The sequence below is a fragment of the Salvelinus fontinalis genome, chromosome 25 (assembly GCF_029448725.1).
Source record: "Salvelinus fontinalis isolate EN_2023a chromosome 25, ASM2944872v1, whole genome shotgun sequence".
Taxonomy (NCBI): domain Eukaryota; kingdom Metazoa; phylum Chordata; class Actinopteri; order Salmoniformes; family Salmonidae; genus Salvelinus; species Salvelinus fontinalis.
In genome coordinates, this window is record NC_074689.1 from 29,993,323 (window position 1) to 30,021,127 (window position 27,805).

Below are 27,805 nucleotides of genomic sequence, written 5' to 3' on the forward strand. Positions count from 1 at the left end.
CTCTACTATAGGGATGTGTTCATTAGGGCGTGAAATGGAAAAAATGTAAAGCACTTTACAACAGAAAAAGAAGATGAGGGTTTCATTTACTTTCCTTCCATTTGGTGCCTAATGAACACAACTTCCTACTCCCAATAAGGCCAATATGGATGGGGGGGATGAGAAGAGGATGGAAGAGGATAGTGCACTGATGGACTATGGTCCTGTCTTTTACATGTAACCAAGTCTTTGCATCCAAAGCTTTATCTATTAATCTTTGGATGCAAAGACTTCATCTATGAATTTAAGACGTTAAGAGCGGTGAATTTAAGAGCGGTGCCATTTCCCTCAGACCCATCCTTCAGTTTTATAGCAAACCAAGTGGCGGAGCTGCTATTGGGCTGAGAAACAACTGACAGATTATGCCTTAAAGGGATAGTATTTCAAAATGGAGGGTTTAATGGTGAAGGATCCAATGAGGGAGCCAAAAACCCTAATACGCAATCTCCTATCCGTTTTCCTCCACTTTCTCTCCCTCTCGTGTTCGCTCTAATTTTGCTCAGCTGTGACTTGTTCGCCAGTAATTTTAACTTTGCCGTGAAAACGCTGCAGCTTTAATTATGAGCTAAATAACCTTATAGCGGTTATGGACATGTCTTCTAGGCAAATAATAATTTGCAGAACTTATGGCCCAATAGTCTTATTTGCAGAACCATATGTTATTCCATTCAAATGGGTATGCCTTTTTGCAGATGGATTGAAATGAATGATATCAGAAGTTGCTTATTCGTGTGATATCAACAGCCTTTCCATGTGTTCATTTACCATAACTAATCATAGTGTTCTATCAAAGCTGTATAAGTTGATTCAGGCCAAGCTGTCCAGGGGGAAATGTTTCAAAACATCATTTTTTGGACAAGTTGAGATAGTACCTCCCCATTTCATGCCTAGTGAACGCAACACACATTTATCCAAACCAAGCCCATATCCCACCTTGGTGAATGTGCTGGCTCCATGTGTGAATAGGAAGATGAAAGCGGTGTTAAGGTGTCAGCATTCTTTTGTTCGCATGGCGGTTAGCTGAAGTCGGCTAGCCGAACTGAAACGGGAGTGCACACTCTCTTAAGAAACGATAAAAAAGCTGCAATAGTGTTTGTCCATTTTGAGACGCCGTAGCCAGTATACACTTCCTGAAAAAAAATAACATGAAATCTGTCATAAATTTTGTCGTTTTTTCTGAGGAGATCTTTGTCGCACAATTTTACATCTGACCAAGATGTCGGTGCAATATTTCTAAATGAGAAAATGTGCATGAAAACGAGTCGTCTCTCGTTGAATGACAGCAAAGACTACTGAAGAATCCCTACTGTTGACCAATCACAGACAAAGGGGTTTTGACTTCAGCTACCGACATCAGCTTGCCTCAATTTTTTGGGAGCCCAAACAACAAAAATAAAATCTTACTGGAGGACAAAACATCATAAAAGAGGCACAAACTCTTCAGATCTTTTTCGTCTAGGAAGCATGCGGACGCCTTGACTCTCTCCCTGAGAAAAAGCAGTGTTTCATTAGGCCTGTGATTACTTTGGGCCTGTCAAAGCTACTTTCAATTAGATCACCTTAATGAGAAAATAATTAGCGACTACACACACACCCAATAACTACAGAATAAAGAAAGCCCGATGGACAGACACACACAGACCAATTCATGCATGCATACACAAATGCAGAGAGCGAGAGGAGACATGAACTCACTCATGCACATTTATCAACACATGCACTGTCGTGAGGTCATGCACCCCCTTAAAAAACCTTTCATCTTATTACCAGACAAAACAACTTGCATGGAGAGTGACAGTTCATCGAGTCCATGAAGTAAGTAGAGGGACTTACACTTGAGTTAAAGTACATTTCAAATCAAACAGGCAAAAGTCAATTCAAGATTTAGGCTACTTTCTCCACCGTCTCCTCTGATATATCCCTAAACGGTGATTCATCGCGTTGCTATTCAGGCCAAAACAGAATTGGGTCACTAGTTCATGTGAACTATCCCCGGTCCACCTTAACACTTCTCTGACACGGTCCACCTTAAAACTTCTCTCTCTCTCTTGCTTGTTATTGTTTTCATTCCTAGCTCCCTCTGTCTAGAACTGGCACAGCGCCAGCACTGGACTGACCGACCAATCACAGGGCTCCAACGCGACAATGCACTGCGCCGCGTTGGCCCCCTGCCAGGAACCTCGCTGGGTGAGAGCATTACGTCACCGCCCCCTCGGATTGGTTCAAAAGAGCTGAGCAAATTAGGAGGCCGGCCAATGGGCCCTGGGGTGTCTTCTGACGGTAGGTCTTTGTCAACAGTGGATCACGTGGAGCTGAAGTGACAGGGGGGAGGGAGAGAGAACAGACAGAGAAAGAAAGAGAAAGAAAGAGCAAAAACAAGCAAGAGAAATAGTGACAGAAAAATTAAGCGGTGAGGAGAGAGAACAGAGAGAGAAAGAGACACAGACAACTGGGGAGAGAGCGAGAGACCAAGATAGACAGGCAGAGAGAGACAGGCAGGGAGAGGGAGAAAGAAGGAACAGCACATCAGAAATCAGCTCAACGTAACTGTAGAAACCAGAGAATCAAACCACTTCTGGGAAAATTGTAACACACTAAAACAACAAAGAGTTATCTATCCAAGACAGAGATGTATGGATAAACCACTTCTCCAATCTTTTTGGCTCTATAACAAACAGCAAAAAAATATACATGATCAAATACAAATCTTAGAACCAACTATTAAAAGACTAGCAGAACCCACTGGATTCTCCAATTACAATGAATGAACTACAGGACAAAACACAAACCCTCCAACAAAAAAGTCCTGTGGTGTTGATGGTATCCTAAATGAAAAGATAAAATATAGACCAAAGTCTTATTGGCTATAGATAAACTTTTGAACCTCATCCTCAGCTCTGGCATCTTCCCCAATATTTGGAACCAAGTACTGATCACCCCAATCCACAAAAGAGACAAATTTGACCCCAATAAATACAGTGATATGCATCAACAGAAAACAAAAAAACAAAAACAATGTACTGAGCAAATGTCAAATTGGCTTATTACCAATAGGGATGCACAATATAGTCGGTGAACATATCTGAATAGGGTTAATATTAGCTAAAAATGCCAACGTTGGTATCGGCCAGATGTTGGGCCGTGCATACCTATATAACGTAGGTACAGGACGTAATGACACCACGTAAAATGTTGCGCTACACGTGCATCACAGCATTCCTAACCTAGCCCACAATGTCTACTGTGTGGATTGACAAGGCGAGCAGGCATTAGAAAGAGTAAGAAAATTTAAGCAAGACAACTCAAAGGCGAAATCCATTAATGGAATTCATTGCCCTTGACAATCAACCTTCCTCTGTCTTGGGTGATGTTGGCTTTCACCGACTGGTCGAGCGCCGGTACACACTACCAAGCGCTCTATTTTTCAGATGTTGCCCTACCGGAGTTACACAGTAATAGTGTCACTGCTATTAGCGTCATGAAATACACACTATGGATCGCCGTTTGGGTCTTTGCGTGTCAAAAAAGATACAGTAGCACTGTCAAAGCTGTACAAAAACGTCTGCAAACAAGCAAACACCGGCCACGAACGATGTGTTTTCAATACCGCATTGGCAATAAAGCATAATTTGTTAGACCTCAACTTCTGGGGTAGCTAGATTTAGCTTGTTACCTAGCTAGCACCAATACAACCAGCCTGAAAACAATAGAAACTGCAGTAATTTTCATTATTCGTAGTAATGATTTAGGAATCCTTGTGAATAAGTATTAGCTAGGTTGCCACTTGTTGTTCGCCTGTTGATATTGCCAACTACTTAGCCCTGTTGCCCAAAGCTAACATTATAAGTAGCCAGCTAGCTTCATCTGGTTAGCGATGCTCGACCAGACGGTTATTTTGAAGGCTAACTGCAAAGTCCGCTGTTGTGGCTAGCTTCACATAGATGGGTCCGACCACCATTAATCAAATAAATAAGAACTGTCTTATGAATTAGGGTTATTTTAGATGATGACACCTAGCTATATAGTTAGCTAGTTAACTATAGCTACTGAAACAGATGTCGTTTTGCTATGTTTTTGGGGAAGACTACATTGTTTGCACCCATGAGCTAGCTAGCTTCTTTTTTTTTTTATGACCAGCACTGTAGGTGTGGAGACAACTTTACCAGCATCATAGCATACGTGTGACACATGTGACACATGAAATACAAGTGATGGTGTAATCAATGTGTAATAACAATGTAAAAAAAATGATGAACGTGTATAAATGATTATTTGATGTGCAGTCATATTCAGGTAATGATTGGTAAAATAGTGTTGTTTGACACGCAACGACCCAAACGGCGTTCCATAGAAATCCTGGTTGAGAAATAAACAACTGAACAACGAAACAGCACGTAAGTGAAAGAAATAGGTTTTGATCATGTTTTACTGGTAATGGGGACATACGTAAATGCCAACAAAATAACTTTTTGGTCAGTGTGGTGTTTGTGTAACCTTTATTTAACAAGGCAAGTCAGTTAAGAACAAATTCTTATTTACAATGACGGCACGGACGACGCTGGGCCAATTGTGCGCCGCCCTATGGGACTCCCAATCACGGCCGGATGTGATACAGCCTGGATTCGAACCAGGGACTGTAGTGACGCCTCTTGCACAGAGATGCAGTGCCTTAGACCGCTGTGTCCATGCGTGTGTGTTAACTATTTAACTGTGCTAGAATGCTTAAAAGGCCGTGAAAATTTTAAATATCGATATCGTTTTTTTTGGCAGGGAAAATATCGGATATCGGCCAAAAATGTCATATTGGTGCATCACAAATTACCAAATTACCGTACAACAGATCACTTATTCACCCTGCATACCCTAATTAACAAAAAAAACTAAAACAAAGGCAAAGTCTTCTCATGCTTTGTTGATTTCAAAAAAGGTTGCGATTCAACTTGGCAGGAGGGTCTGCTCTACAAATTCATGGAAAGCGGTGTTGGTGGAAAAACATACAAAATTATAGAATCCATGTACACAAACAACAAGTGTGCAGTTAAAATTTGCAAAATACTTATCTTTCCACAGGGCCGTGGGGTGAGACAGGGATGCAACGTGAGCCCCACCCTCTTCAACATATATATCAACAAATTGGCGAGGGCACAAGAACAGTCAGCAGCACCCAGCCTCACCCTACTAGAATCTGAAGTCAAATGTCTACAGTTTGCTGACGATCTGGTGCTTCTGTCCCCAACAAATGAGGCCCTACAGCAGCACCAAGATCTTCTACACAGATACTGTCAGACCTGGGCCATAACAGTAAACCTCAGTAAGACCAAAATAATGCTGTTCCAAAAAAGGTCCAGTTGCCAGGACCACAAATATAAAATTCCATCTAGACTTTGGTGCCCTAGAGCACACAAAAAACTATACGTACCTCGGCCTAAACATCAGCACCACAGGTAACTTCCACAAAGCTGTGGACGAGCTGAGAGACAAGGCAAGAAGGGCCTTCAAAAGGAACATAAAAGTTGACATACCAATTAGGATCTGGCAAAAAAATATTTGAATCGGTTATAGAACCCATTTCCCTTTATGGTTGTGAGGTCTGGGGTCCGCTTACCAACCAAGAACACACAAAATGGGACAAACACCAAATTGTGACTGCATGCAGAACTCCGTAAAAATATCCTCTGTTTACAACGTAAAATACCAAATAATGCATGCAGAGCAGAATTAGGCCGATAGCTGCTAAATATAAAAATCCAGAAACAAATAAATAAATAAACATACATGCAGTTGAAGTCTGAAATTTACATGGGTCATGGTTCTCAAATCTCTGGAAGACAAACAGGTCTCCCTCAAGAATTTCCCTGTATTTAGCGCCATCCATCATTCCTTAAATTCTGACCAGTTTCTCAGTCCCTTCTGACCAGTTTCCCAGTCCCTCCCTATTTTTTTCTTTAAGCAATGGCCTTTTCTGGCCCCTCTTCCATAAAGCCCAGTACTGTGGTGCATGGGATGTTCAAAGTTTATATATTTTTTTATAAATCAACCCTGATCTGTACTTCTCCACAACCTTGTCCCTGGCCTGTTTGGAGAGCTCCTTGGTCTTCATGGTGACGCTTGCTTGGTGGTGCCCTTTGCTGATTGGTGTTGCAGACTCTGGGGCCTTTCAGAACAGGTGTGTATATATACTGAGATCATGTGACACTTAAATAAAGTCCACCTGTGTGCAATCTATTTAACTAATTGACTGTGACTTCTGAAGGTAATGGGTTGCACCAGATCTTATTTTGTGGCTTCATAGTGAAGGGGGTGAATGCATACAGTTGAAGTCGGACGTTTACATACACTTAGGTTGGAGTCATTAAAACTTGCTTTTCAACCACTCCACAAATTTCTTGTTAACAAACTATAGTTTTGGCAAGTCGGTTAGGACATCTACTTTGTGCATGACAAAATACATTTTTCCAACAATCGTTTACAGACAAATTATTTCACTTATAATTCACTGTATCACAATTCCAATGGTTCAGTAGTTTACATACACTACAGTTGACTGTGCCTTTAAACAGCTTGGAAAATTCCAGAAAATTATGTCATGGCTTTAGAAGCTTCTGATAGGCTAATTGACATCATTTGAGTCAATTGGAGGTGTTACTGTGAATGTATTTCAAGGCCTACCTTCAAATTCAGTGCCTCTTTGCTTGACAACATGGGAAAATAAAATAAATAAGCCAAGACCTCAGAAAAAAAAATTGGAGACCTCCACAAGTCTGGTTCATCCTTGGGAACAATTTCCAAATGCCAGAAGATATCACGTTCATCTGTACAAATAGTACGCAAGCAAAAACACCATGGGACCACACAGCCGCCATACCGCTCAGGAAGGAGACACGTTCTTTTGTGCAAAAAGTGCAAATCAATCCCAGAACAACACGAAACAGGTACAAAAGTATCTATATCCACAGTAAAACGAGCCCTATATCGACATAACCTGAAAGGCCGCTCAGCAAGGAAGAAGCCACTGCTCCAAAACCGCCATAAAAAAGCCAGACTACGGTTTGCAACTGCACATAAGGACAAAGATCGTACTTTTGGAGAAATGTCCTCTGGTCTGATAAAACAAAAATAGAACTGTTTGGCCATAATGACCATTGTTATGTTTGGAGATAAAAGGGGGAGGCTTGCAAGCCGAAGAACACCATCCCAAACGTGAAGTACGGGGGTGGAGCATCATGTTGTGGGGGTGCTTTGCTGCAGGAGAGACTGGTGCACTTCACAAAATAGATGGCATCATGAGGTAGGAAAATTATGTGAATATATTGCAACATCTCAAGACATCAGTCAGGAAGTTAAAGCTTGGTCGCAAATGGGTCTTCCAAATGGACAATGACCCCAAGCATACTTCCAAAGTTGTGGCAAAATGGCTTAAGGACAACAAAGTCAAGGTATTGGAGTGGCCATCACAAAGCCCTGACCTTTCCTACAGAAGATTTGTGGGCAGAACTGAAAAAGCGTGTGCGATCAAGGAGGCCTACAAATCTGACTCAGTTACACCAGCTCTGTCAGGAGGAATGGGCCAAAATTCACCCAACTTATTGTGGGAAGCTTTTGGAAGGCTACCCGAAACATTTGACCTTTGTTAAACAATTTAAAGGCAATGCTACCAAATACTAATTTAGTGTATGTAGTAAACTTCTAACCCAATGGGAACGTGATGAAAGAAATAAAAGCTGAAATAAATCATTCTCTCTACTATTATTCTGACATTTCACATTCTTAAAGTAAAGAGGTGATCCTAACTGACGAGAGAGGGACTATTAACTTGGATTAAATGTCAGGAATTGTGAAAAACTGAGTTTAAATGTGTTTGGCTGAGGTGTATGTAAACTTCTGACTTCAACTGTATGCACGCATAACATATTTTTGAATTTTTTCGAAATAAGTAATTTTTTTCATTTCACTTAACCAATTTGGTATATTTTGTGTATATTACATGAAATCCAAATAAAAATCAATTTAAATGACAGGTTGTAATGCAACAAAACAGGAAAAACGCCAAGGGGGCTCGAATACCTTTGCAAGGCACTGTATCTATATATTAGGTGAAATAACACAGTGTTCCACCACCGCAGACAGATTTGTGACCGCTGCCATAAGAAAAGGGCAACTAGTGGTGGTCAAACACCATTGTAAATTAGGGCTGGGCGGTATACCGTATTTCATGATATACCGATATTGATGCAGGGACCGGTTTGGGTTTTTATTTTACCTACTATAACGGTATTTGAATGTTTGGTTTGTTAAATGTGATACGCCATGTGTAATGTTAATTACCTGAGTCATCTCTCTCTTTCTCTCCGTGCCACTTTCCACACAGACCTTAGCCACACCCCCGTCACTCAAGAAGCGCATTTGATGTTCCTCATCCACGTAACACTTACGTTCAGTCTGCCTGGTCAATGCAGCACATGCAACATTGTTGATGACAACAATGCTGTTTTCATTTCGGCTTCTTAATACAAATCCACTAGCCTTCTATAATGACACTATTAGTTTGTTTCTTACATCAGGAAACAGGTCGTTTGTCTTTTTTTTTGCCAGTTTGCCTAAATCTTGTGAGATGCTAATTGTTAGGCGCTAATAGCTAGCTAGCTAATAAATGTACTGAGTAAGAGCAAACGTAGCTAGCCAATACAGCTGGATAACACCACTGATGGTATAGACCTAAATCAGCATGTTATTTGTGCAACAGTATCTTCTAAATCAAAGACGAATATGCAAAGCAAGAATATGTTAGCTACATGAAGTTGCCAAGAGAAAACATGCTATGTAGCCAAAGCTAATAGGCTCCCATAGGAAACACTTTAGTTCCTACGCTGTCACAATAACTCCTCCCTGGCATTTTAATTAATTGTCATCTCAAACAACACTGTATTCAAAGTGCCCATATATTCTAACTATAGGGCTTTTTCCTATAGAGCTCCATTTTTATGGAATGGTCTGCCTACCCATGTGAGAGACGCAGACTCGGTCTCAACCTTAAAGTTTTTATAGAAGACTCATCTCTTCAGTAGGTCCTATGATTGAGTGTAGTCTGGCCCAGGAGTATGAAGGTGAACGGAAAGGCACTGGAGCAACGAACCGCCCTTGCTGTTTCTGCCTGGCCGGTTCCCCTCTCTCCACTGGGATTCTCTGCCTCTAACCCTATTACAGGGGCTGAGTCACTGGCTTACTGGTGCTTTTCCATGCCGTCCCTAAGAGGGGTGCGTCACTTGAGTGGGTTGAGTCACTGACGTGATCTTCCTGTCTGGGTTGGCACCCCCCTTGGGTTGTGCCGTGGCGGAGATCTTTGTGGGCTGTACTTGGCCTTGTCTCAGGATGGTAAGTTGGTGGTTGAAGATATCTCTCTAGTGGTGTGGGGGCTGTGCTTCGGCAAAGTGGGTGGGGTTATATCCTGCCTGTTTGGCCCTGTCCGGGGTATCATCGGATGGGGCCACAGTGTCTCCTGACCCCTCCTGTCTCAGCCTCCAGTATTTATGCTGCAGTAGTTTGTGTCGGGGGGCTAGGGTCAGTCTGTTATATCTGGAGTATTTCTCCTGTCTTATCTGGTGTCCTGTGTGAATTTAAGTGTGCTCTCTCTAATTCTCTCTTTCTTTCTTTTTCTCGGAGGACCTGGGCCCTAGGACCATGCCTCAGAACTACCTGGCATGACGACTCCTTGCTGTCCGCAGTCCACCTGGCCGTGCTGCTGCTCCAGTTTCAACTGTTCTGCCTGCGGCTATGGAACCCTGACCTGTTCACCGGACGTGCTAACTGTCCCAGACCTTCTGTTTTCAAATCTCTAGAGACAGCAGTAGAGGTAGAGATACTCTCAATGATGTGAGGTGCTGACATGTTGCACCCTCGACAACTACTGTTATTATTATTATTTGACCATGCTGGTCATTTATGAACATTTGAACATCTTGGCCATGTTCTGTTATAATCTCCACCCGGCACATCCAGAAGAGGACATCATAGCCTGGTTCCTCTCTAGGTTTCTTCCTAGGTTTTGGCCTTTCTAGGGAGCTTTTCCTAGCCACCTTGCTTCCACACCTGCATTGCTTGCTGTTTGGGGTTTTAGGCTGGCTTTCTGTACAGCACTTTGAGATATCAGCTGATCTTAGAAGAGCTATATAAATAAATGTGATTTTATTTGAAATGTCTATATTTTTTAAACTTTTGTGAGTGTAATTTGATTGTTTATTTCACTTTTGTTTCTTGTCAATTTCACTTGCTTTGGCAATGTAAACATATGTTTGCCATGCCAATAAAGCCCACTGAATTTCGAGACAGAGGGGGCAGTAACAGAGAAGGAGAACAGAGAGCGAGAAATAAACATGGAAAGAAAGAAAAACATGGGAAAAGAGCAAAAACTAGCAAGGGAAATAGCGACAGCATGAGTGAGCGGAGAGGTGACAGAGAGAAGAGAACTTGACAGGGAGAAAGAGTGAAGCGCGACAGAGAGAAGAGAACTTGACAAGGAGACAGGACGAAGCGCGACAGAGAGAAGAGAACTTGACAGGGAGAGAGGACGAAGCGCGACAGAGAGAAGAGAACTTGACAGGGAGAGAGGACGAAGCGCGACAGAGAGAAGAGAACTTGACAGGGAGAGAGGACGAAGCGCGACAGAGAGAAGAGAACTTGACAGGGAGAGAGGACGAAGCGCGACAGAGAGAAGAGAACTTGACAGGGAGAGAGGACGAAGCGCAACAGAGAGAAGAGAACTTGACAGGGAGAGAGGACGAAGCGCGACAGAGAGAAGAGAACTTGACAGGGAGAGAGGACGAAGCGCGACAGAGAGAAGAGAACTTGACAGGGAGAGAGGACGAAGCGCGACAGAGAGAAGAGAACTTGACAGGGAGAGAGGACGAAGCGCGACAGAGAGAAGAGAACTTGACAGGGAGAGAGGACGAAGCGCGACAGAGAGAAGAGAACTTGACAGGGAGAGATGACGAAGCGCGACAGAGAGAAGAGAACTTGACAGGGAGAGATGACGAAGCGCGACAGAGAGAAGAGCGACAGAGAGAGATCAGAAAGACATACATTGAATTGAAATTGAATTGAGACAACAGCGACAAAGAGAACAGAGAAAACATAAACAGAACAAACATAGGCCAGGGCTGGAGAAGCTGGTAGGGCCTGCCAGTGAAATCCTCGCTTTTCCTTCATGGATTTCTCTCCTCTACCCCTCCATCAAGTGACTAATCATTGGTCACCACATTAATTGACCCAAATTGAATTCTAGTGCCTGGGTTCATTAGCATGCGCTTATTTATTTGGGTCACGGTACTCTAGCTCTCTTCCTCCCTCTCGTTCCCTCGCTCTCCATGCCTCAAACAATGCATAATAGGGGAGAACGCTCATTTTGTTTGATGGAGAAACTTGGACACAGGGGTTAATCTGTTTCCAGCCAGTGAGCGACAAAGTCCTGGGTAATATTCATTAGAGTACACCGTGGCAAAAGGTTTTGCAAGGCAAACAATTGCACTTCTTATTGGACTAGTTCAAATAATCCCTCACTGTTTAAGTCAGTTTTCTTCTGTTTGGTGCCTAATAAATATGACCCTGAAGAATATTTGAGTAATTATTTCACTTATTTAGGTCCAGCAGCTTCTCTGGTGGGAGTCTGGGAGAAGTATTCAATCTTTAAACCTAACATATATGCTTACTATTTATTTACCATTTACAAATCACATTCCATCATCAAGAGGTAGGTAGTGCCTTGCAAAAGTATTCAGACCTCTGATTTCATCACCTTTTATTGTGTTACAAAGTGGGATTCATATTGATTTAATAACTTTGTCAACAAATCTACACAAAATACTCTGTCAAAGTGGAAGAGGAATTAACATTATTTTAAGTTTAATAGAAGTTAACTAAAATAGTCATTGCATAAGTATTCAGCTCCCCGAATCAATAAAAACATTTTTTCAAACTTATGGGCGATCCACGATATATTTACATTTTTTAAATGTTCTCTCTAAATAAGCTTTGTTGTACAATTAAAAGGTCAAATACACTGTATTTAAAAAACAGTCAGCAATAAGCTAATGAATTCAAAGCTTGTGAAATTATACCTTGGCTGAATATACGCCTTCCACAACCATAAGACCCACTAACAAGTGAATTATTTTATCAAAATAGTTGTACCTGATTTTTTTGCAATAATCACTGATCTGGCTTTCAGGTCAATCTATAAAAATTGCCTTTTTGTTCAATTTAACCAGAACCATGCACATTCACTAATAATGTAGCTGGCACTATAGAAAATGAACATTGGTCTCATGAACAATGTCACATGCCCAAGTGCTAGTGAGTAGCCAGCTAATACTTTTATTTCAAGTTTAGCCAACTTGGATCTAGGTCAAATTTCACAAGCTCCGAATTCAGCTAACAAGGCAAAACACTTGAATTGTTCTGTCCGCCTCCAACTGTTTGAACAGCATGCAAGCCTGTCAACTTAGTTCAGATGTTGAAATCAAGTGACCTGCCTTATTTCTCAGAATGAAAATGTGTCGTAAATTCCTTAAAGGTTTTATGCAAATTGCATGTTTATAAAAACACAGAATAAACAGCTAGTATAACAATCTTTATTTGACAAAAATGCTTCTAGCGACACGTGGACAGTAAAGCTCACGCGACAAACTGAGTATTACTTTTCCAGAATGAAAGTTCATTGGTGCAGTCATTTTAGTAGTGTCTGGTCTGCTCAACATTTGAAGAGTTTAAACATATACGGGGGTATGGTTCAAAGGTTACCTTCTCTATTACAGTAAAATAATGGTCCCCATGTGTTACGTTGTCCACATGACCCATTCAGTTGGGCCAAACCTCAAATAGTGTGTTGAAACCGGATGTCAGAGGGGAAGAAGTGATGTCTCATCTTTAAGGTTGTGAGTGGGAGGGGCATGGGAGAAAGAGGCGAAACGAGAGGTTTCACTCTCGCCAAAATAAGCCCAATGCGTTTCTCTGCACTTATTTTTAACCTAAACTTGTCGCATTTGGAATATGGCGCAAAAACAAATTAATCAACTTAATTTGATATATCGCCCAACCCTAGTTTGCACACCTGGATCGTGCAATATTTGCCCATTATTCTTTTAAAACTGTTCAAGCTCTGTCAAGATGTTGGGGATAAGGGCTAGTCAGCAATTCAAGTCTTGCCATAGATATTCAATCAGATATAACTAACTTCGCCACTCAGAAACATTCACTGTCTTCTTGGTTAGCAACTCCAGTGTAGATTTGTCCCTGTGTTGTAGGTTATTGTCCTGCTGAAAAGTGAATTCCTCTACCAGTCTCTGGTGTAAAGCAGACTGAAGCAGGTTTTCCTCTAGGATTTTGCCTGTGCTTAGCTGCATCCTATTTATTTTTATCCTGAAAAACTAGCCCCAGTTTGGCTAATGTCAAGCACACCCATACCATGATGCAGCCACCACTATGCTTGAAAATCAGGAGACAGTTACTCAATGATGTGTTGGATTTGCCCCAAACATTGCATTTAAGCCAAAATGGCTGTGTCTGTTGTGTTGTTGCAGTATTACGTTAGTGCCTTGTTGCATACAAGATGCATGTTTTCGAATATTTTATAAAATTGTTCTCTTCTTTTCACTCTGTCATTTAGGTCATTTTTGTGGAGTCACTACAATGTTGATCCAACCTCAGTTTTCTACCATCACAGACATTGAACTCTCGCCGTTTTAAAATCACCAATGGCCTCGTCGTAACATCCCTGAGCAATTTCCGTCCTGTCCTGCAGCTCAGAAGAACAGCTATGTTTGATGTGTGTGGGTGATTGAATACATAATCCACAGCATAATTATTAACTTGACCATGCTTAAAGAGATATTCAATGTCTGATTGATTGTATAAAAAAATCATGTACCTCATTACATGATTTGTTAAACAAAATTTTACTCCTGAACGAATTTAGAACCTAAAAGGGGTTTTAGTTATACCTTTTAATTTACAGTATCAACAAACAAAAGAATATATATATATACATAATCAAATCAAATTTTGTTTGTCACACAAACACACGGTTAGCAGATGTTAATGCGAGTGTAGCGAAATGTTTGTGCTTCTATTTCCGACAATGCAGTAGTAACCAACGAGTAATCTAACCTAACAATTCCACAACTACTACCTTATACACACAAGTGTAAAGGGATAAAGAATATGTACATAAAGATATATGAATGAGTGATGGTACAGAACGGCATAGGCAAGATGCAGTAGATGGTATCAAGTACAGTATATACATATGAAATGAGTAATGTAGGGTATGTAAATATAAAAGTGGCATAGTTTAAAGTGGCTAGTGATACATGTATTATATAAAGATGGAAAGATGCAGTAGATTGTATAGAGTACAGTATATACATATGAGATGGGTAATGTAGGGTGTGTAAACATTTAATGAAGTGGCATTGTTTAAAGTGGCTAGTGGTACATTTTTTACATCAATTCCCATTATTAAAGTGGCTGGAGTTGAGTCACTATGTTGGCAGCAGCCACTCAATGTTAGTGGTGGCTGTTTAACAGTCTGATGGCCTTGAGATAGAAGCTGTTTTTCAGTCTCTCGGTCCCTGCTTTGATGCACCTGTACTGACCTCGCCTTCTGGATGATAGCGGGGTGAACAGGCAGTGGCTCGGGTAGTTGTTGTCCTTGATGATCTTTATGGCCTTCCTGTGATATCGGGTGGTGTAGGTGTCCTGGAGGGCAGGTAGTTTGCCCCCGGTGATGCGTTGTGCAGACCTCACTACCCTCTGGAGAGCCTTACGGTTGTGGGCGGAGCAGTTGCCGTACCAGGCAGTCAGGATGCTCTCGATTGTGCATCTGTAAAAGTTTGTGAGTGCTTTTGGTGACAAGCCGAATTTCTTCAGCCTCCTGAGGTTGAAGAGGCGCTTCTGCGCCTTCTTCACAACGCTGTCTGTGTGGGTGGACCAATTCAGCTTGTCCGTGATGTGTACGCCGAGGAACTTAAAACTTACTACCCTCTCCACTACTGTCCCGTGGATGTGGATAGGGGGGTGCTCCCTCTGCTTTTTCCTGAAGTCCACGATCATCTCCTTTGTTTTGTTGACGTTGAGTGTGAGGCTATTTTCCTGATACCACATTCCGAGGGCCCTCACCTCCTCCCTGTAGGATGTCTCATCGTTGTTGGTAATCAAGCCTAGCACTGTAGTGTCGTCCGCAAACTTGATGATTGAGTTGGAGGCGTGCATGGCCACGTAGTCGTGGGTGAACAGGGAGTACAGGAGAGGGCTCAGAACGCACACATGTGGAGCCCCAGCGGGGTGGAAATGTTACCTACTCTCACCACCTGGGGGCGGCCCGTCAGGAAGTCCAGTACCCAGTGGCACAGTACACATGCACATTTTTGGCCTGCTGGAGGTCATTTTGCTGGGCTCTGGCAGTGCTCCTCCTTGCACAAAGGCGGAGGTAGCGGTCCTGCTGCTGGGTTGTTGCCCTCCTACGGCCTCCTCCACGTCTCCTGATGTACTGGCCTGTCTCCTGGTAGCGCCTCCATGCTCTGGACCCTACGCTGACAGACACAGCACACCTTCTTGCCACAGCTCGCATTGATGTGCCATCCTGGATGAGCTGCACTACCTGAGCCACTTGTGTGGGTTGTAGACTCCGTCTCATGCTACCACTAGAGTGAAAGCACCGCCAGCATTCAAAAGTGACCAAAACATCAGCCAGGAAGCATAGGAACTGAGAAGTGGTCTGTGGTCACCACCTGGATAACCACTCCTTTATTGGGGGTGTCTTGCTAATTGCCTATAATTTCCACCTGTTGTCTATTCCATTTGCACAACATCATGTGAAATGTATTGTCAATCAGTGTTGCTTCCTAAGTGGACAGTTTGATTTCACAGAAGTGTGATTGACTTGGAGTTACATTGTGTTGTTTAAGTGTTCCCTTTATTTTTTTGAGCAGTGTATATTTAAAAATAATAATAAATAAATAATAAAAAAACGGCCGATTAATCGGTATCAGCTTTTTTTGTCCTCCAATAATCGGTATCGGTATTGAAAAATCATAATCGGTCAACCTCTAATATGGACATGGTCTTTTACCAAATAGGGCCATCTTCTGTATACCACACATCACAACTGGTTGGCTCAAAAGCATTAAGGAAAGAAATTCCAGCAAGGCACACCTGTTAATTGAAATGCACTCCAGGTGACTACCTCATGAAGCTGGTTGAGAGAATGCCAAGAGTGTGCAAAGCTGTCATCAAGGAGAAGGGTGGTTACTTTATAGAATCTCAAATCTAAAATATATTTGGTTTGTTTCACACTTTTGGTTACTACATATGCGTTATTTCATAGTTGATGTCTTCACTATTATTCTACAATGTAGAAAATAGTAAAAATTAAGGAAACCCTTGAATGAGAAGGTGTCCAAACTTTTGACTGGTACTGTATATTCTTCCACTTTGACAGAGTATTTTTTGTGTAGATTGTTGACAAAAATCTATTTTAATCCCACTTTGCAACAATAAAATGTGAAGAAATCCAAAGTGCTCAGAATACTTTTGCAAGGTACACGTGCATGCTCACGTGTGACATGTTCACAAGAGTGATGCTTCTACCATATAATCATGATGAAATCAACATCTCCATGATGCATGGAAAAAAACAACCACATCAACGAACACACACTGACAAGTCTGTATGCGAAGGAACCCAGCGAGGGGGTCGACGCAAAACTCAGTCCCCCTATGTAGCAATGCCAGCGTTTGACCATCCAAATCGATTACACTGCATCGCATATACAGTACCTTCGGAAAGTACTCAGACCTCTTGACTCAGACCTCTTGCCCTTATTCTAAAATGTATTAAATTAAAATAATTCCTCAGCAATCTACACACAATATTATATATACAAACGTGTGTGTGTGATATATGTATATATACACACACACACACACACACACACACACATACATACATACATACATACATACATACATACATATACATTTGCAAACATTTTGAAAAACCTGTTCTCACTAATTATGGGGTAGTGTGTGTAGATTGCTGAGGAATTATTTTAATAATAAAAAAGATAGCTTATTTACATAAGTATTCAGGCATTTGCTATGAGACTTGAAATTGAGCTCAGGTGCATCCTGTTTCCATTGAACATCCTTGAGATGTTTCTACAACTTGGAGTCCACCTTTGGTAAATTCAATTGTTTGGACATCATTTGGAAAGGCACATACATCTATATAAAAAATGTCCCACAGTTGACAGTGCATGTCAGCAAAAACCAAGCCATGAGGTCGAAGGAATTGTCAGCAAAAACCAAGCCATGAGGTCGAAGGAATTGTCCGTAGAGCTCCGAGACAGGATTGTGTCGAGGCACAGATCTGGGAAAGTGTACCAAAACATTTCCGCAGCATTGAAGGCCCCCAAGTGGCCTCCATCATTCTTAAATGGAAGAAGTTTGTCATCAAGACTCTTCCTAGAGCTGGTAGCCTGGGCAAACTGAGCAATCGGGGGAGAAGGACCTTCATCAGGGAGGTGACCAAGTGTAACGGTGTGCGCTGAGAGTCGGGAAGCAAGGTCAGGGAGTGAGTGTTTTAATAAATAAACGTCACATAATACAAAACAAGAAAACACGAACAACACACAGACATGACACAGAAACAATGACGCCTGGGGAAGTAACTAAATGGAGTGACATATATAGGGAAGGTAATCAGGGAAGTGATAGAGTCCAGGTGAGCGTAACGATGGTGACAGGTGTGCACCATAACGAGCAGCCTGGTGACCTAGAGGCCGGAGAGGGAGCACACGTGACACAAAGAACCTGATGGGAGAACCTTCCAGAAGGACAACCATCTCTGCAGCACTCCACCAACTCAGGCCTTTATTGAAGTGGCCAGACGAAAGCAACTCCCTCAGTAAAAGGCACGACAGGCCGATGGAGTTTGACAAAAGGCACCTAAATACTCTCAGACCATGAGAAACAAGATTCTCTTGACTGATGACACCAAGATTTAACTCTTTGGCCTGAAAACTAATCACCTTTGTCCGCTTTCAGGATAACACAGTGCCACCGACGCGGCCCGCTACCAAGGACTCTCCTTCTCCATGGCCCAGGCGAGTAAGACATTTAAGCGTTTTAACCCTTTGCAAGGCTGCCGGCCCAGACGGCATCCCTAGCCGCGTCCTCAGAGCATGCGCAAACCAGCTGGCTGGCGTGTTTACGGACATATTCAATCTCTCCCTATCCCAGACCGCTGTCCCCACTTGCTTCAAGATGTCCACCATTGTTCCTGTACCCAAGAAAGCAAACTGAACTCAATGACTATCACCCCGTAGCACTCACTTCTGTCATCATGAAGTGCTTTGAGAGACCTCTACCTTTCCCGGACACCCTAGACACACTTCAATTTGCTTACCGCTCCAATAGATCAACAGACGTTGCAATCGCACCCCATGCTGCCCTATCCCATCTGGAGGAATACCCAAGTAAGAATGCTGTTCATTGACTATAGCTCAGCAACACCATAGTACCATCCAAGCTCATCATTAAGCTCGGGGCCCTGGGTCTGAACCCCGCCATGTGCAACTGGGTCCTGAAGGGCCGCCCCCAGGTGGTGAAGGTAGGAAACACTACTTCACTGATCCTCAACACAGGGGCCCCACAAGGGTACGTGCTCAGCCCCCGCCTGGACTCCCTGTTCACCCATGACTGCGTGGCCACGCTCACCTCCAACTCAGTCATCAAGTCTGCAGGCGACACAACAGTAGTAGGCCTGATTACCAACAATGACAAGACAGCCTACAGGGAGGATGGGAGGGCCCTGGGACAGTGGTGCCACAAAAACAACCTCTCACTCAAAGTCAACAAAACAAATGAGATGATCGTGGACTTCAGGAAACAGCAGAGGGAGCACGCCCTTAGCCACATCGACGGGACCGCAGTGGAGAAGGTGTAACGCTTCAAGTTCCTCTGTGTACACATCACTGACAATCTGAAATGGTCCACCCAGACACTGTGAAAAAGGTGCAAAAGCACCTCTTCAACCTCAGGAGGCTGAATAAATTTGTCTTGGCCGCTAAAACTTTTACAGATGCACAATTGAGAGCATCCTGTCTGGCTGTGTGACCACCTGGTACGGCACCTGTGCCGCCCGCAACCACAGGGTTCTCCAGAGGGTGGTGCGGTCTGCCCAACGTATTACAGGGGGTAAACTACCTGCCCTCCAGGACACCTACAGCACCCGATGTCACAGGAAAATCATCAAGGACATTGACCACCAAAGCTATGGCCTGTTCATCCAGAAGGCAAGGTCAGAACTGGTGCATCAAAGCTGGGACCGAGAGACTGAAAAACAGCTTCTTTCTCAAGGCCATCAGACTGTTAAACAGCCATCAGTAACCAGCTTACACCCGGTTACGCAACCCTGCACCTTGGAGGCTGCTGCCCTATATACATTGACTTGGAATCCCTGGCCACTTTAATAATGTTTACATACTGCTTTACTCATCTCATATGTATATACTATATTCTAGTCAATGCCACTACGACATTGCTCGATCTAATTTATATATATTTCTTAATTCCATTATTTTAGATTTGTGTGTATTGTTGTGCATTGTTAGATACTACTGCACCGTTGGAGCTAGGAACACAAGCATTTCGCTACACCCGTAAAAACATCTGCTAAATATGTGACCAATAAAATGTTAGTAGATTTTTATTTGAAATCTCTGGAGACCTGAAAATAGCTGTGCAGCAACGATCCCCATCCATCCTGACAGAGTTTGAGAGGATCTGCAGAGAAGCATGGGAGAAACTCCCCAAATACAGGTGTGCCAAGCTTGTAGAGTCATACGCAAGAAGACTCAATGCCGTAATCGCTGCCAAAAGGTGCTTCAAAGTACTGAGTAAAGGGTCTGAATACTTATGTAAATGTCTAATTTCAGTTTTTTATTTGTCATAAATTAAATAACATTTCTGAAAACCTGTTTTGGCTTTGTCATTATGGGGTATTGTGTATAGATAGAAGAAATACATTATAGCCTTATTCTAAAATTGATTAAAATGTAACAAAATGTGGAAAAGGTCAAGGGATCTGAATACTTTCCGAAGGCACTGTAATTAGACATCTGCCAGTTTAGTTTTGACCACTTACCAGGGTTCAAAGGTCATCAAGGTTATTACACAGCACATCCTGGTAACATTGGACAGCAGCCAACGTGTGTGTGTCCACCCCCCACCCATCCCACTCAATTCTGGAGAAAAGTAGACCCACTTTCCCAGGTATAATTTCAGCTGTCATTTTCTCTCCAGTAAAATCAATGCCAATGGTGAAATCAAAGACTCTCAAGTAGCCCAAAAACGGTCATTAGGTCTACAGAGTCAAGCAGCCATTTCTGTTCCTCTCCCAGCTCAAAATTAAGATGTGTCTAGGGCCCAATGACATCCTAGACTAGATAGAACGTACTGACACCATTTCCCCAAAAAACTTGCTACTCTTGGGTCAATACTGGTGAATGGGAACTTGAGAGATTCAACATGGATTCAAGAGACTCAATACCGCTAAAATAATCGACATTGCCAGGTTAAGATAGCATAAACACCACCATCACAACGAAATCACATGTGTGAAATTGCCACTGCTAGCTGAAAGGCCATTGTAAACCAACCCAACAACTCTGAGCTCCCCAAGATGTCATAAACCCAACAACTACGTTCCGTCAATATTTAAGGCAACTTACTTTTTAAGCCCCCTCCCGCCGTCGCGCTGCCCCGGGCTCTTGGTGTCGTGGTCGTCATCTTGGAAGTCGTCCTCGTGGTAGTCGTCGTCTTTCTCCGAGCTTCCGCGGCGGTTGCGGATGTGCAGCGGCACGTAGCCGGGCGTGGGGCCGAACACCATCAGGTCGCCCTGGCCCAGGAAACTCTTCTCCCCACTGTAGCAGAAGGCACACAGCTTTTCACTGGGGAAACATGGGAGAAACAGGGGTTAGGAAACAGGTAGTGTGCTGTATATAAAAGTACCATGTACATAAAATGGGTATGTAAAATGGGTATGTAAAATGGATATATATGTAGCAGAAAGGCTGTAACAAAAAAAAACGAAAAAGATATGTCCTCCGAAGAGGGGGGGGGGTGGTGGATAGGTTACTAATAATACAAATGTAAAAAACTCAGGGTGGGTGGGGGTCATCCCACCTAAACAGACCTAATGGTTGAGAAACACTGCGCTAAAATCAAGCTCCATCTACATACCAACATTGGTTTAGAACACCTATAAGACAGTATCGTTTGACAACATCCATACAGAGACCTGCGCAGCCATATTGCTTTCAATCAGATACACTCCCAACATGAGGTAAATGCTGACAGCTACAACAACAAAAATAATCAAAAAAGGTATCAGAGATACAGTAAATATTTCAGATATTTGTTTAGGAAAAACCAGGTTGGTAATGATGTCCCCTGAGAATGCTGCATGTTATTCCAAATCCAAGAAGCCGTCTAACCGATTGATCGACAGCAACATTTTTGAGTCGGGTATTAAGGGATTGGCTGCTTGTGCATAGTGCTGAACACACACACACACACACACACACACTCAGACACTCAGACACCGACAAAGACATGGCCCTAGTAGGCAGTTAGAATAAAAGGGTCATCTCAGATGGATTTCATTTATACTGAACAAATATATAAACGCAACACAATTTCAACGATTTTACAGCTCATATAAGGAAATCAGTCAACTGAAATAAATAAATTATACCCTAATCTATGGATTTCACAGAGGGCATAGGCCCACCCACCTGGGAGCCAAGCCCACCCACTTGGGAGCCAGGCCCAGCCAATCAGAATACGTTTTCCCGACAAAAGTGCTTGATTAAAGACAGAAATACTCTTGAGTTTTAATCAGCTGTCTGGTCTCAGACAATGCTGCAGGTGAAGAAGCCAGATGTGGAGGTCCTGGGCTGGAGTGGTTACACGTGGTCTGCGGTTGTGAGGCCGTTTGGACGTACGGCCTAATTATCTAAAACGATGTTGGAGATGGCCTATGGTAGAGAAATTAACATTCAATTATCTGGCAACAGCTCTGGTGGACATTCCTGCAGTCAGCATGCCAATTGCACACTCCCTCAAAGCTTGAGACATCTGTGGCGTTGTGTTGTATGACAAAACTACACATTTTAGAGTGGTCTTATATTGTCCACAGCACAAGGTGCACCTGTGATATAAATATGCTGTTTAATCAGCTTCTTGATATGCCACACCTGTCAGGTGGATGGATTATCTTGGCAAAGGAGAAATGCTCACTAACAGGGATGTAAACAAATTTGTGCAGAACATTTTTGACTAATAAGCTTTTTGTGCGTATGGAACATCTCTGGGATCTTTAATTCCAGCTCATGAAACGAACACTTTACATGTTGCAATTATATTTTTGTCAGTATAGGTTAACTGTTTAACAGTGTAGAATTCAGTCTTCATTACAGTCACCTATTTATTTATTTTCAGCACCACCATGCAGTTTCATAGTATAGCCATCTGAAGTGCTCAGGTACCAAACACACCCAGAGCCTTTTTTTGTCAGCAACTGAAAAGTATGCATGTGAGTACATGCGTGTGTGACTTCCTGCCTCCCTCCACATGTTGCCGGGGCCTCTGTGCTGTACATTAGCGGGAGCACAATCTCTGCTAATTGGGACTAGGAAAAAAAAGCCCACCCCTTTTCCCATTTCTTCCTAACCCCCTCCCTTTACTAATTACAGTAGCAGCCCTGCAGTCTGCAAGCTGCCAGGTTACCGCCGAGGGCCCTGAGACCTCTTTACCCAGCCTGCTTTTCCCCGCTACCCACAATCCCCGGCACTCAATTATTTTTGCTGCTCATTCCCCTTCCCCCCACCCGCCTCTCTACCTCCCTCGCTTACCTTCCCTGCACGCTTCCCCCTTCCACGTCCTCTCTCCTCACCGCGGTGGCTCACTCGAGCGTGCAAGCACACACATCCTCCTCCCTCCCCACCTCCCACCCTCTCCCTGAAAAATACCCTATTTTCTTTGCTTGTTTCTCTCAACACACACACATACCCACACGCTACCTCCCTCTTCACTCAGACTCGTTTTATAGGGTGCACAAACACCCATACACACACGCCTTGCAACCCAGCCACTGTTAACCACACACACAGTTCTCACTCGCCGCCGCCTCACACACACCATGTCTGAAACAGTCATTTTCTCGCTCTCTAATGGCTTCTATTTGATAGTCTCTCCTTCTCTGTAGTGTGACCCTCTCCCTCTGTCACACTCTCTGAGAATGGCTAGAATTTCAATCTTACTCTCTCTGCCTCTTATTGGAATCTAATTTTCCTTTTTTCTACCCTGCTCTACCTTATTCTGTCCATCTTGCATCCAGACACCTCTATATCACTTTGTACCCCCCTCTACTCCAACCACACTGCCCCTCCTTACCGGATTTTGGCGTGCTCCAAGGCCGAGGCAGAGGATCCTGCTGAGTCCTCCGACACAGAGCGCTGGAATAGTGGAGAAAGGGGTCTGTCGTCCCTAGGGCTGGGCACAGGGCTGGACAACAGGGGCACGATGACCTCCTCAACATCCAGGACCAGCTCCTTAACTTCTGTGGGTAAAGAGGGGGTAGAGGTTACAATGTTATTCATTGATACACTCCAAGACAGAATGTTTATTGAATTGAACAGACCATTTAGCCAATGGACGGCAGTAGTGTTCACTCCCAAATAATCATAATCCAGTTCAAACTAACATAATGTTTCTCTTTGGTTACCCAGTTGACGTGTTTCTCTTTGGTAACACCGTTGACATGGGCCACAACACATTCAAAAGAAACCTGGTTAGTTTCACTTAGGGCTCTTTTAGTCACTGGATGTAAAGGACCACGATGCCTGATCTTTTTGTTGTGACATGAATTGCCAGACTATGCAAACAGAGTTCTTTCAATTAAAACCCATTGTCTATGCAAAACTAACCGCTCACCTGCCAGTCATCGCTCAGCACAACTGGCACCCTGGGTTATTCATTAGGCACCAAACAGAGGAAAACCAGCTAAGAAATGCTTATTTTTGTTTGGTTGCAAAACGTTTTTAAAAATGTTCCATTGCAAGACCTAATGAACACGACCTTGTTTTCTCCAGCAAACACACAATATAATACTTTCTTCGCGCAAATGTTACAAAAAGCAACAGTGAGATTGTATGGGTTTAGTGAATGCTTTGAGCTCCGGCAACCCTTTCAGGATGAGAAAGACTGAAATCCAGTCAATTCATCTCAAAATCACCGCCTGAAATAGTCACAACAACATGTCTGGGCAAAAGGAGATGACGTGACCTTTAAAGCGACAAACAAAAAAGATAATTCTCGCTCGCTGAAGAGTTGCCCACACAGCAGTTCAGAGACAATAATGTCAGACCAAAATGGTTAGAATTGTGTTTACGTCAATGGGACAGACAGGCAAATAACATTTATCAACAATGCCTACCACTGTTGGCGTGTATGGTCAGCATATTTGCTTGCTTTCTGCCTGGCAACATTCAATACCATAGCTAGTAAGTACACTTCCATTTTGATTATTCATTTTCAATAGGGTAAGATGGGGCTGAAGCCCTGAAAAAAATAGTCAGGGCTTGACATTCAGGGCTGCCTGCCAGCCTGGGGAGTTTCTGGAAACCCTCCGGGCCAGTCAATCATTCAAATCAGTGGCCCACTTTAGGCAAGCGGAAAAAAATATTGTAGCAATGCTATTAATCTAGGTTATACGGCTGTGATAAAAATCTAAAAACTAACGAATTGCCCAAGTTATTACTTCGATGTTTAGATTATTTATCACATGCCTGCCGTAGACGTAAATAGTTTGAGCGGAAATATCACCTACCGGGCAGCAAGAGTGTGCAGCTCTCAAACAGCTGGTTGTTACATGGATTGGCTCATATAAGAATGACAATGGTTGGGGTAAGAAAGCGGTATGAAATATGTTCCAAGTCATGATATCTACCAGTAAATGCTAAGACAAGAATAGGTATGCAAACCAAGTATATAAAAAATTTGGTCCGATGTCTTAGTTGAATATTTGTGATGCGCAATTCAGTCCTCATGCGCTAGCATGATGAAACAGTTATTTCTAAAGGCTTTCACAAAAAATATATGCTAAGTACTAAGATGGCACCGAAGGGCTAGCTGCCGTTTTATGTGCTCATAACCAACTGTGCTATTTTGTTTGTTTTTTCGCATTATTTTGTAACTTATTTTGTACATAATGTTGCTCCTACCGTCTCTAAAGACCGAAAAGAGCTTCTGGACATCAAAACTGCGATTACTCACCTTTAACTTCTTATGGCTGAAGGGGCAGTATTGAGTAGCTTGGATGAAAGGTGCACAGAGGTGCCCATATTAAACGGCCTGCTCCTCATTCCCAGTTGCTAATATATGCATATAATATATGCATATTATATCATATTGGATAGAAAACACTCTGAAGTTTCTAAAACTGTTTGAATTATGTCTGTGAGTATAACAGAACTCATATGGCAGGCAAAAACCTGAGAAGTTCCACTTCCTGTTTGTATTTTTTCTGGGGGTGCCAATTTTCAACCAAGCTCTCAATGAAATCACAGCGAGATATTGATGGGTTTTCACTTCCTACGGCTTCCACTAGATGTCAACAGTCAATAAAACTTTGTCTGATGAATCTAATGTGAAGGGGGGCCGAAGGAGACAGGAATTAGTGAGCTCTGGCAGGAGGTGATCACGCATTGAACACGCGCGTTCACGTGAGAGTCAGCTCCGTTCCTTCGGTCAACGGAAGTCGATGAAATTCTCCGGTTGGAACGTTATTCAAGATGTATGTTAACAACATTCTAAAGATTGATTCAGTACAACGTTTGACATGTTTTTACTGACTAACGGAACTTTTGGACATTTCGTCACGTTATAGTGGACGTGCTTTGCGTTTGGTAAACATGTCCAAAGTAGCTAATTTGACATAAATAACGGGCATTAACGAACAAATCAAGCATTTACTGTGGACCTGGGATTCCTAGGACTGCATTCTGATGAATTCATCAAAGGTAAGGAAACATTTATCATGTATTTTCTGGTTTCTGTTGAGTCCAACATGGCGGCTAATTTGGCTATTGTTCTGAGCTCCATCTCAGATTATTGGATGGTTTATTTTTACGTCAAGTTTTTTTGAAATCTGACACAGCGGTTGCATTAAGGAGAGGTATATCTATAATTTCATGTGTATAACTTGTATTATCATCGACATTTATGATGAGTATTTCTGTTGAAACGATGTGGCTATGCAAAGTCACTTGATGTTATTGCAACTAGTGAATCTAACGCGTCAATGTAAACTCAGATTTTTTTATATAAATATGAACTTAATCGAACAAAACATGCATGTATTGTGTAACATGAAGTCCTATGAGTGTCATCTGATGAAAATAATCAAAGGTTAGTGAATAATTTTCTTTATTTCTGGTTTTTGTGAAAGCTATATTTCGCTTGAAAAATGGCTGTGCTTATTGTGGTTTTGTGGTGACCTAACAATCGTTTGTAGTGCTTTCGCTGAAAAGCATATTTGAAATCGGACACTTGGTGAGATTAACAACAAGATTACCTTTAAATTATATAAAACAAATCTATGTTTGAGGAATTTTAATTATGAGATTTCTGCTTTTTGAATTTGGCGCCCTGCACTTTCACTCGCTGTAGTCATATCATCCCGGTAGCGGGATGGCAGCCATAAAAGGTTAACTGGACAAATACATTTTCTTTAATGAGTCGGACAAGAGGGATATACTCCAGACACCCGAACAGGCCCTCATCGCCGTCCTTAGCAGGACAAAGAGACGGAGGTTTCGCGCAAGGAGATTGGGGTGCCTTGTGAGGATCCAGTGACGAGCGGCTAATCTGCCTTTGACATCGGTACTATTGGCCAACATATAATCACTGGAAAATAAAGCGGACGAACTACAAGCACGTATATCCTACCAACGGGACATTAAGAACTGTAATATCTTATGTTTCACCAAGTCGAGGCTGAACGACAACATGAAAAACATACAGCTGGAGAGTTAAACAGTATAGGCAGGATAGAACAGCAGCCTCTGTTAAGACAAGGGGTGGCGGTCTATGTATATTTGTAAACAACTGGTGCACGGTATCTAAGGAAGTCTTGAGGTTTTGCTCACCTAAGGTAGAGTATCTCATGATAAGGTGTAGACTACAGTAGCTTGCGAAAGTATTCATCCCCCTTGGCATTTTTCCTATTTTATTGCCTTACAACCCGGAATTAAAATGTAATTTTTGGGAGTTTGTATCATTGGATTTACACAACATGCCTACCACTTTGAAGATGAAAAATATTTTCTCTTGTGAAACAAGAAATGACAAAAAAACAGAACTTGAGCGTGCAAAACTATTCACCCCCCAAAGTCAATACTTTGTAGAGTCACCTTTTGCAGCATTTACAGCTGCATGTCTCTTTGGGTATGTCTTTATAAGCTTGGCACATCTAGCCACTGGGATTGTTGCCCATTCGTCAAGGCAAAAACTGCTCCAGCTCCTTCAAGTTGGATGGGTTCGGCTGGTGTACTACAGCAATCTTAAAGTCATACCAAAGATTCTCAATTGGATTGAGGTCCGGGCTTTGACGAGGCCATTCCAAGACATTTAAATGTTTCCCCTTAATCCA

General features: G+C 42.6%; 2 protein-coding genes across 12 annotated transcripts in view; both read right to left on the reverse strand.

The window, feature by feature from the left end:
• Positions 1 to 17,000, reverse strand: part of LOC129823091 (uncharacterized) — a 97,344-nt gene extending 80,344 nt beyond the window's left edge. Inside the window, exon 1 of the mRNA XM_055881836.1 lies at positions 6,769 to 17,000. Coding sequence (XP_055737811.1) covers positions 10,300 to 11,241 — 942 coding nt within the window. The 5' untranslated portion in view covers positions 11,242 to 17,000 and the 3' untranslated portion in view covers positions 6,769 to 10,299. The remainder of the gene's footprint in view (positions 1 to 6,768) is intronic.
• kmt2ca (lysine (K)-specific methyltransferase 2Ca) overlaps positions 1 to 27,805 on the reverse strand; it is a 230,290-nt gene that overhangs the window by 148,427 nt on the left and 54,058 nt on the right. For 9 of the 11 annotated variants that reach the window (XM_055881823.1, XM_055881829.1, XM_055881831.1 and 6 more), the window contains exons 4-5: positions 23,548 to 23,713; positions 20,823 to 21,041 (exon numbers count right to left, since the gene is read on the reverse strand). In XM_055881823.1, the coding sequence (XP_055737798.1) occupies positions 20,823 to 21,041; positions 23,548 to 23,713 (385 nt within the window). Of the gene's footprint in view, positions 1 to 972; positions 2,425 to 20,822; positions 21,042 to 23,547; positions 23,714 to 27,805 lie in introns of those variants that run through there. The other 2 variants (XM_055881825.1, XM_055881832.1) reach the window with 2 other exon arrangements.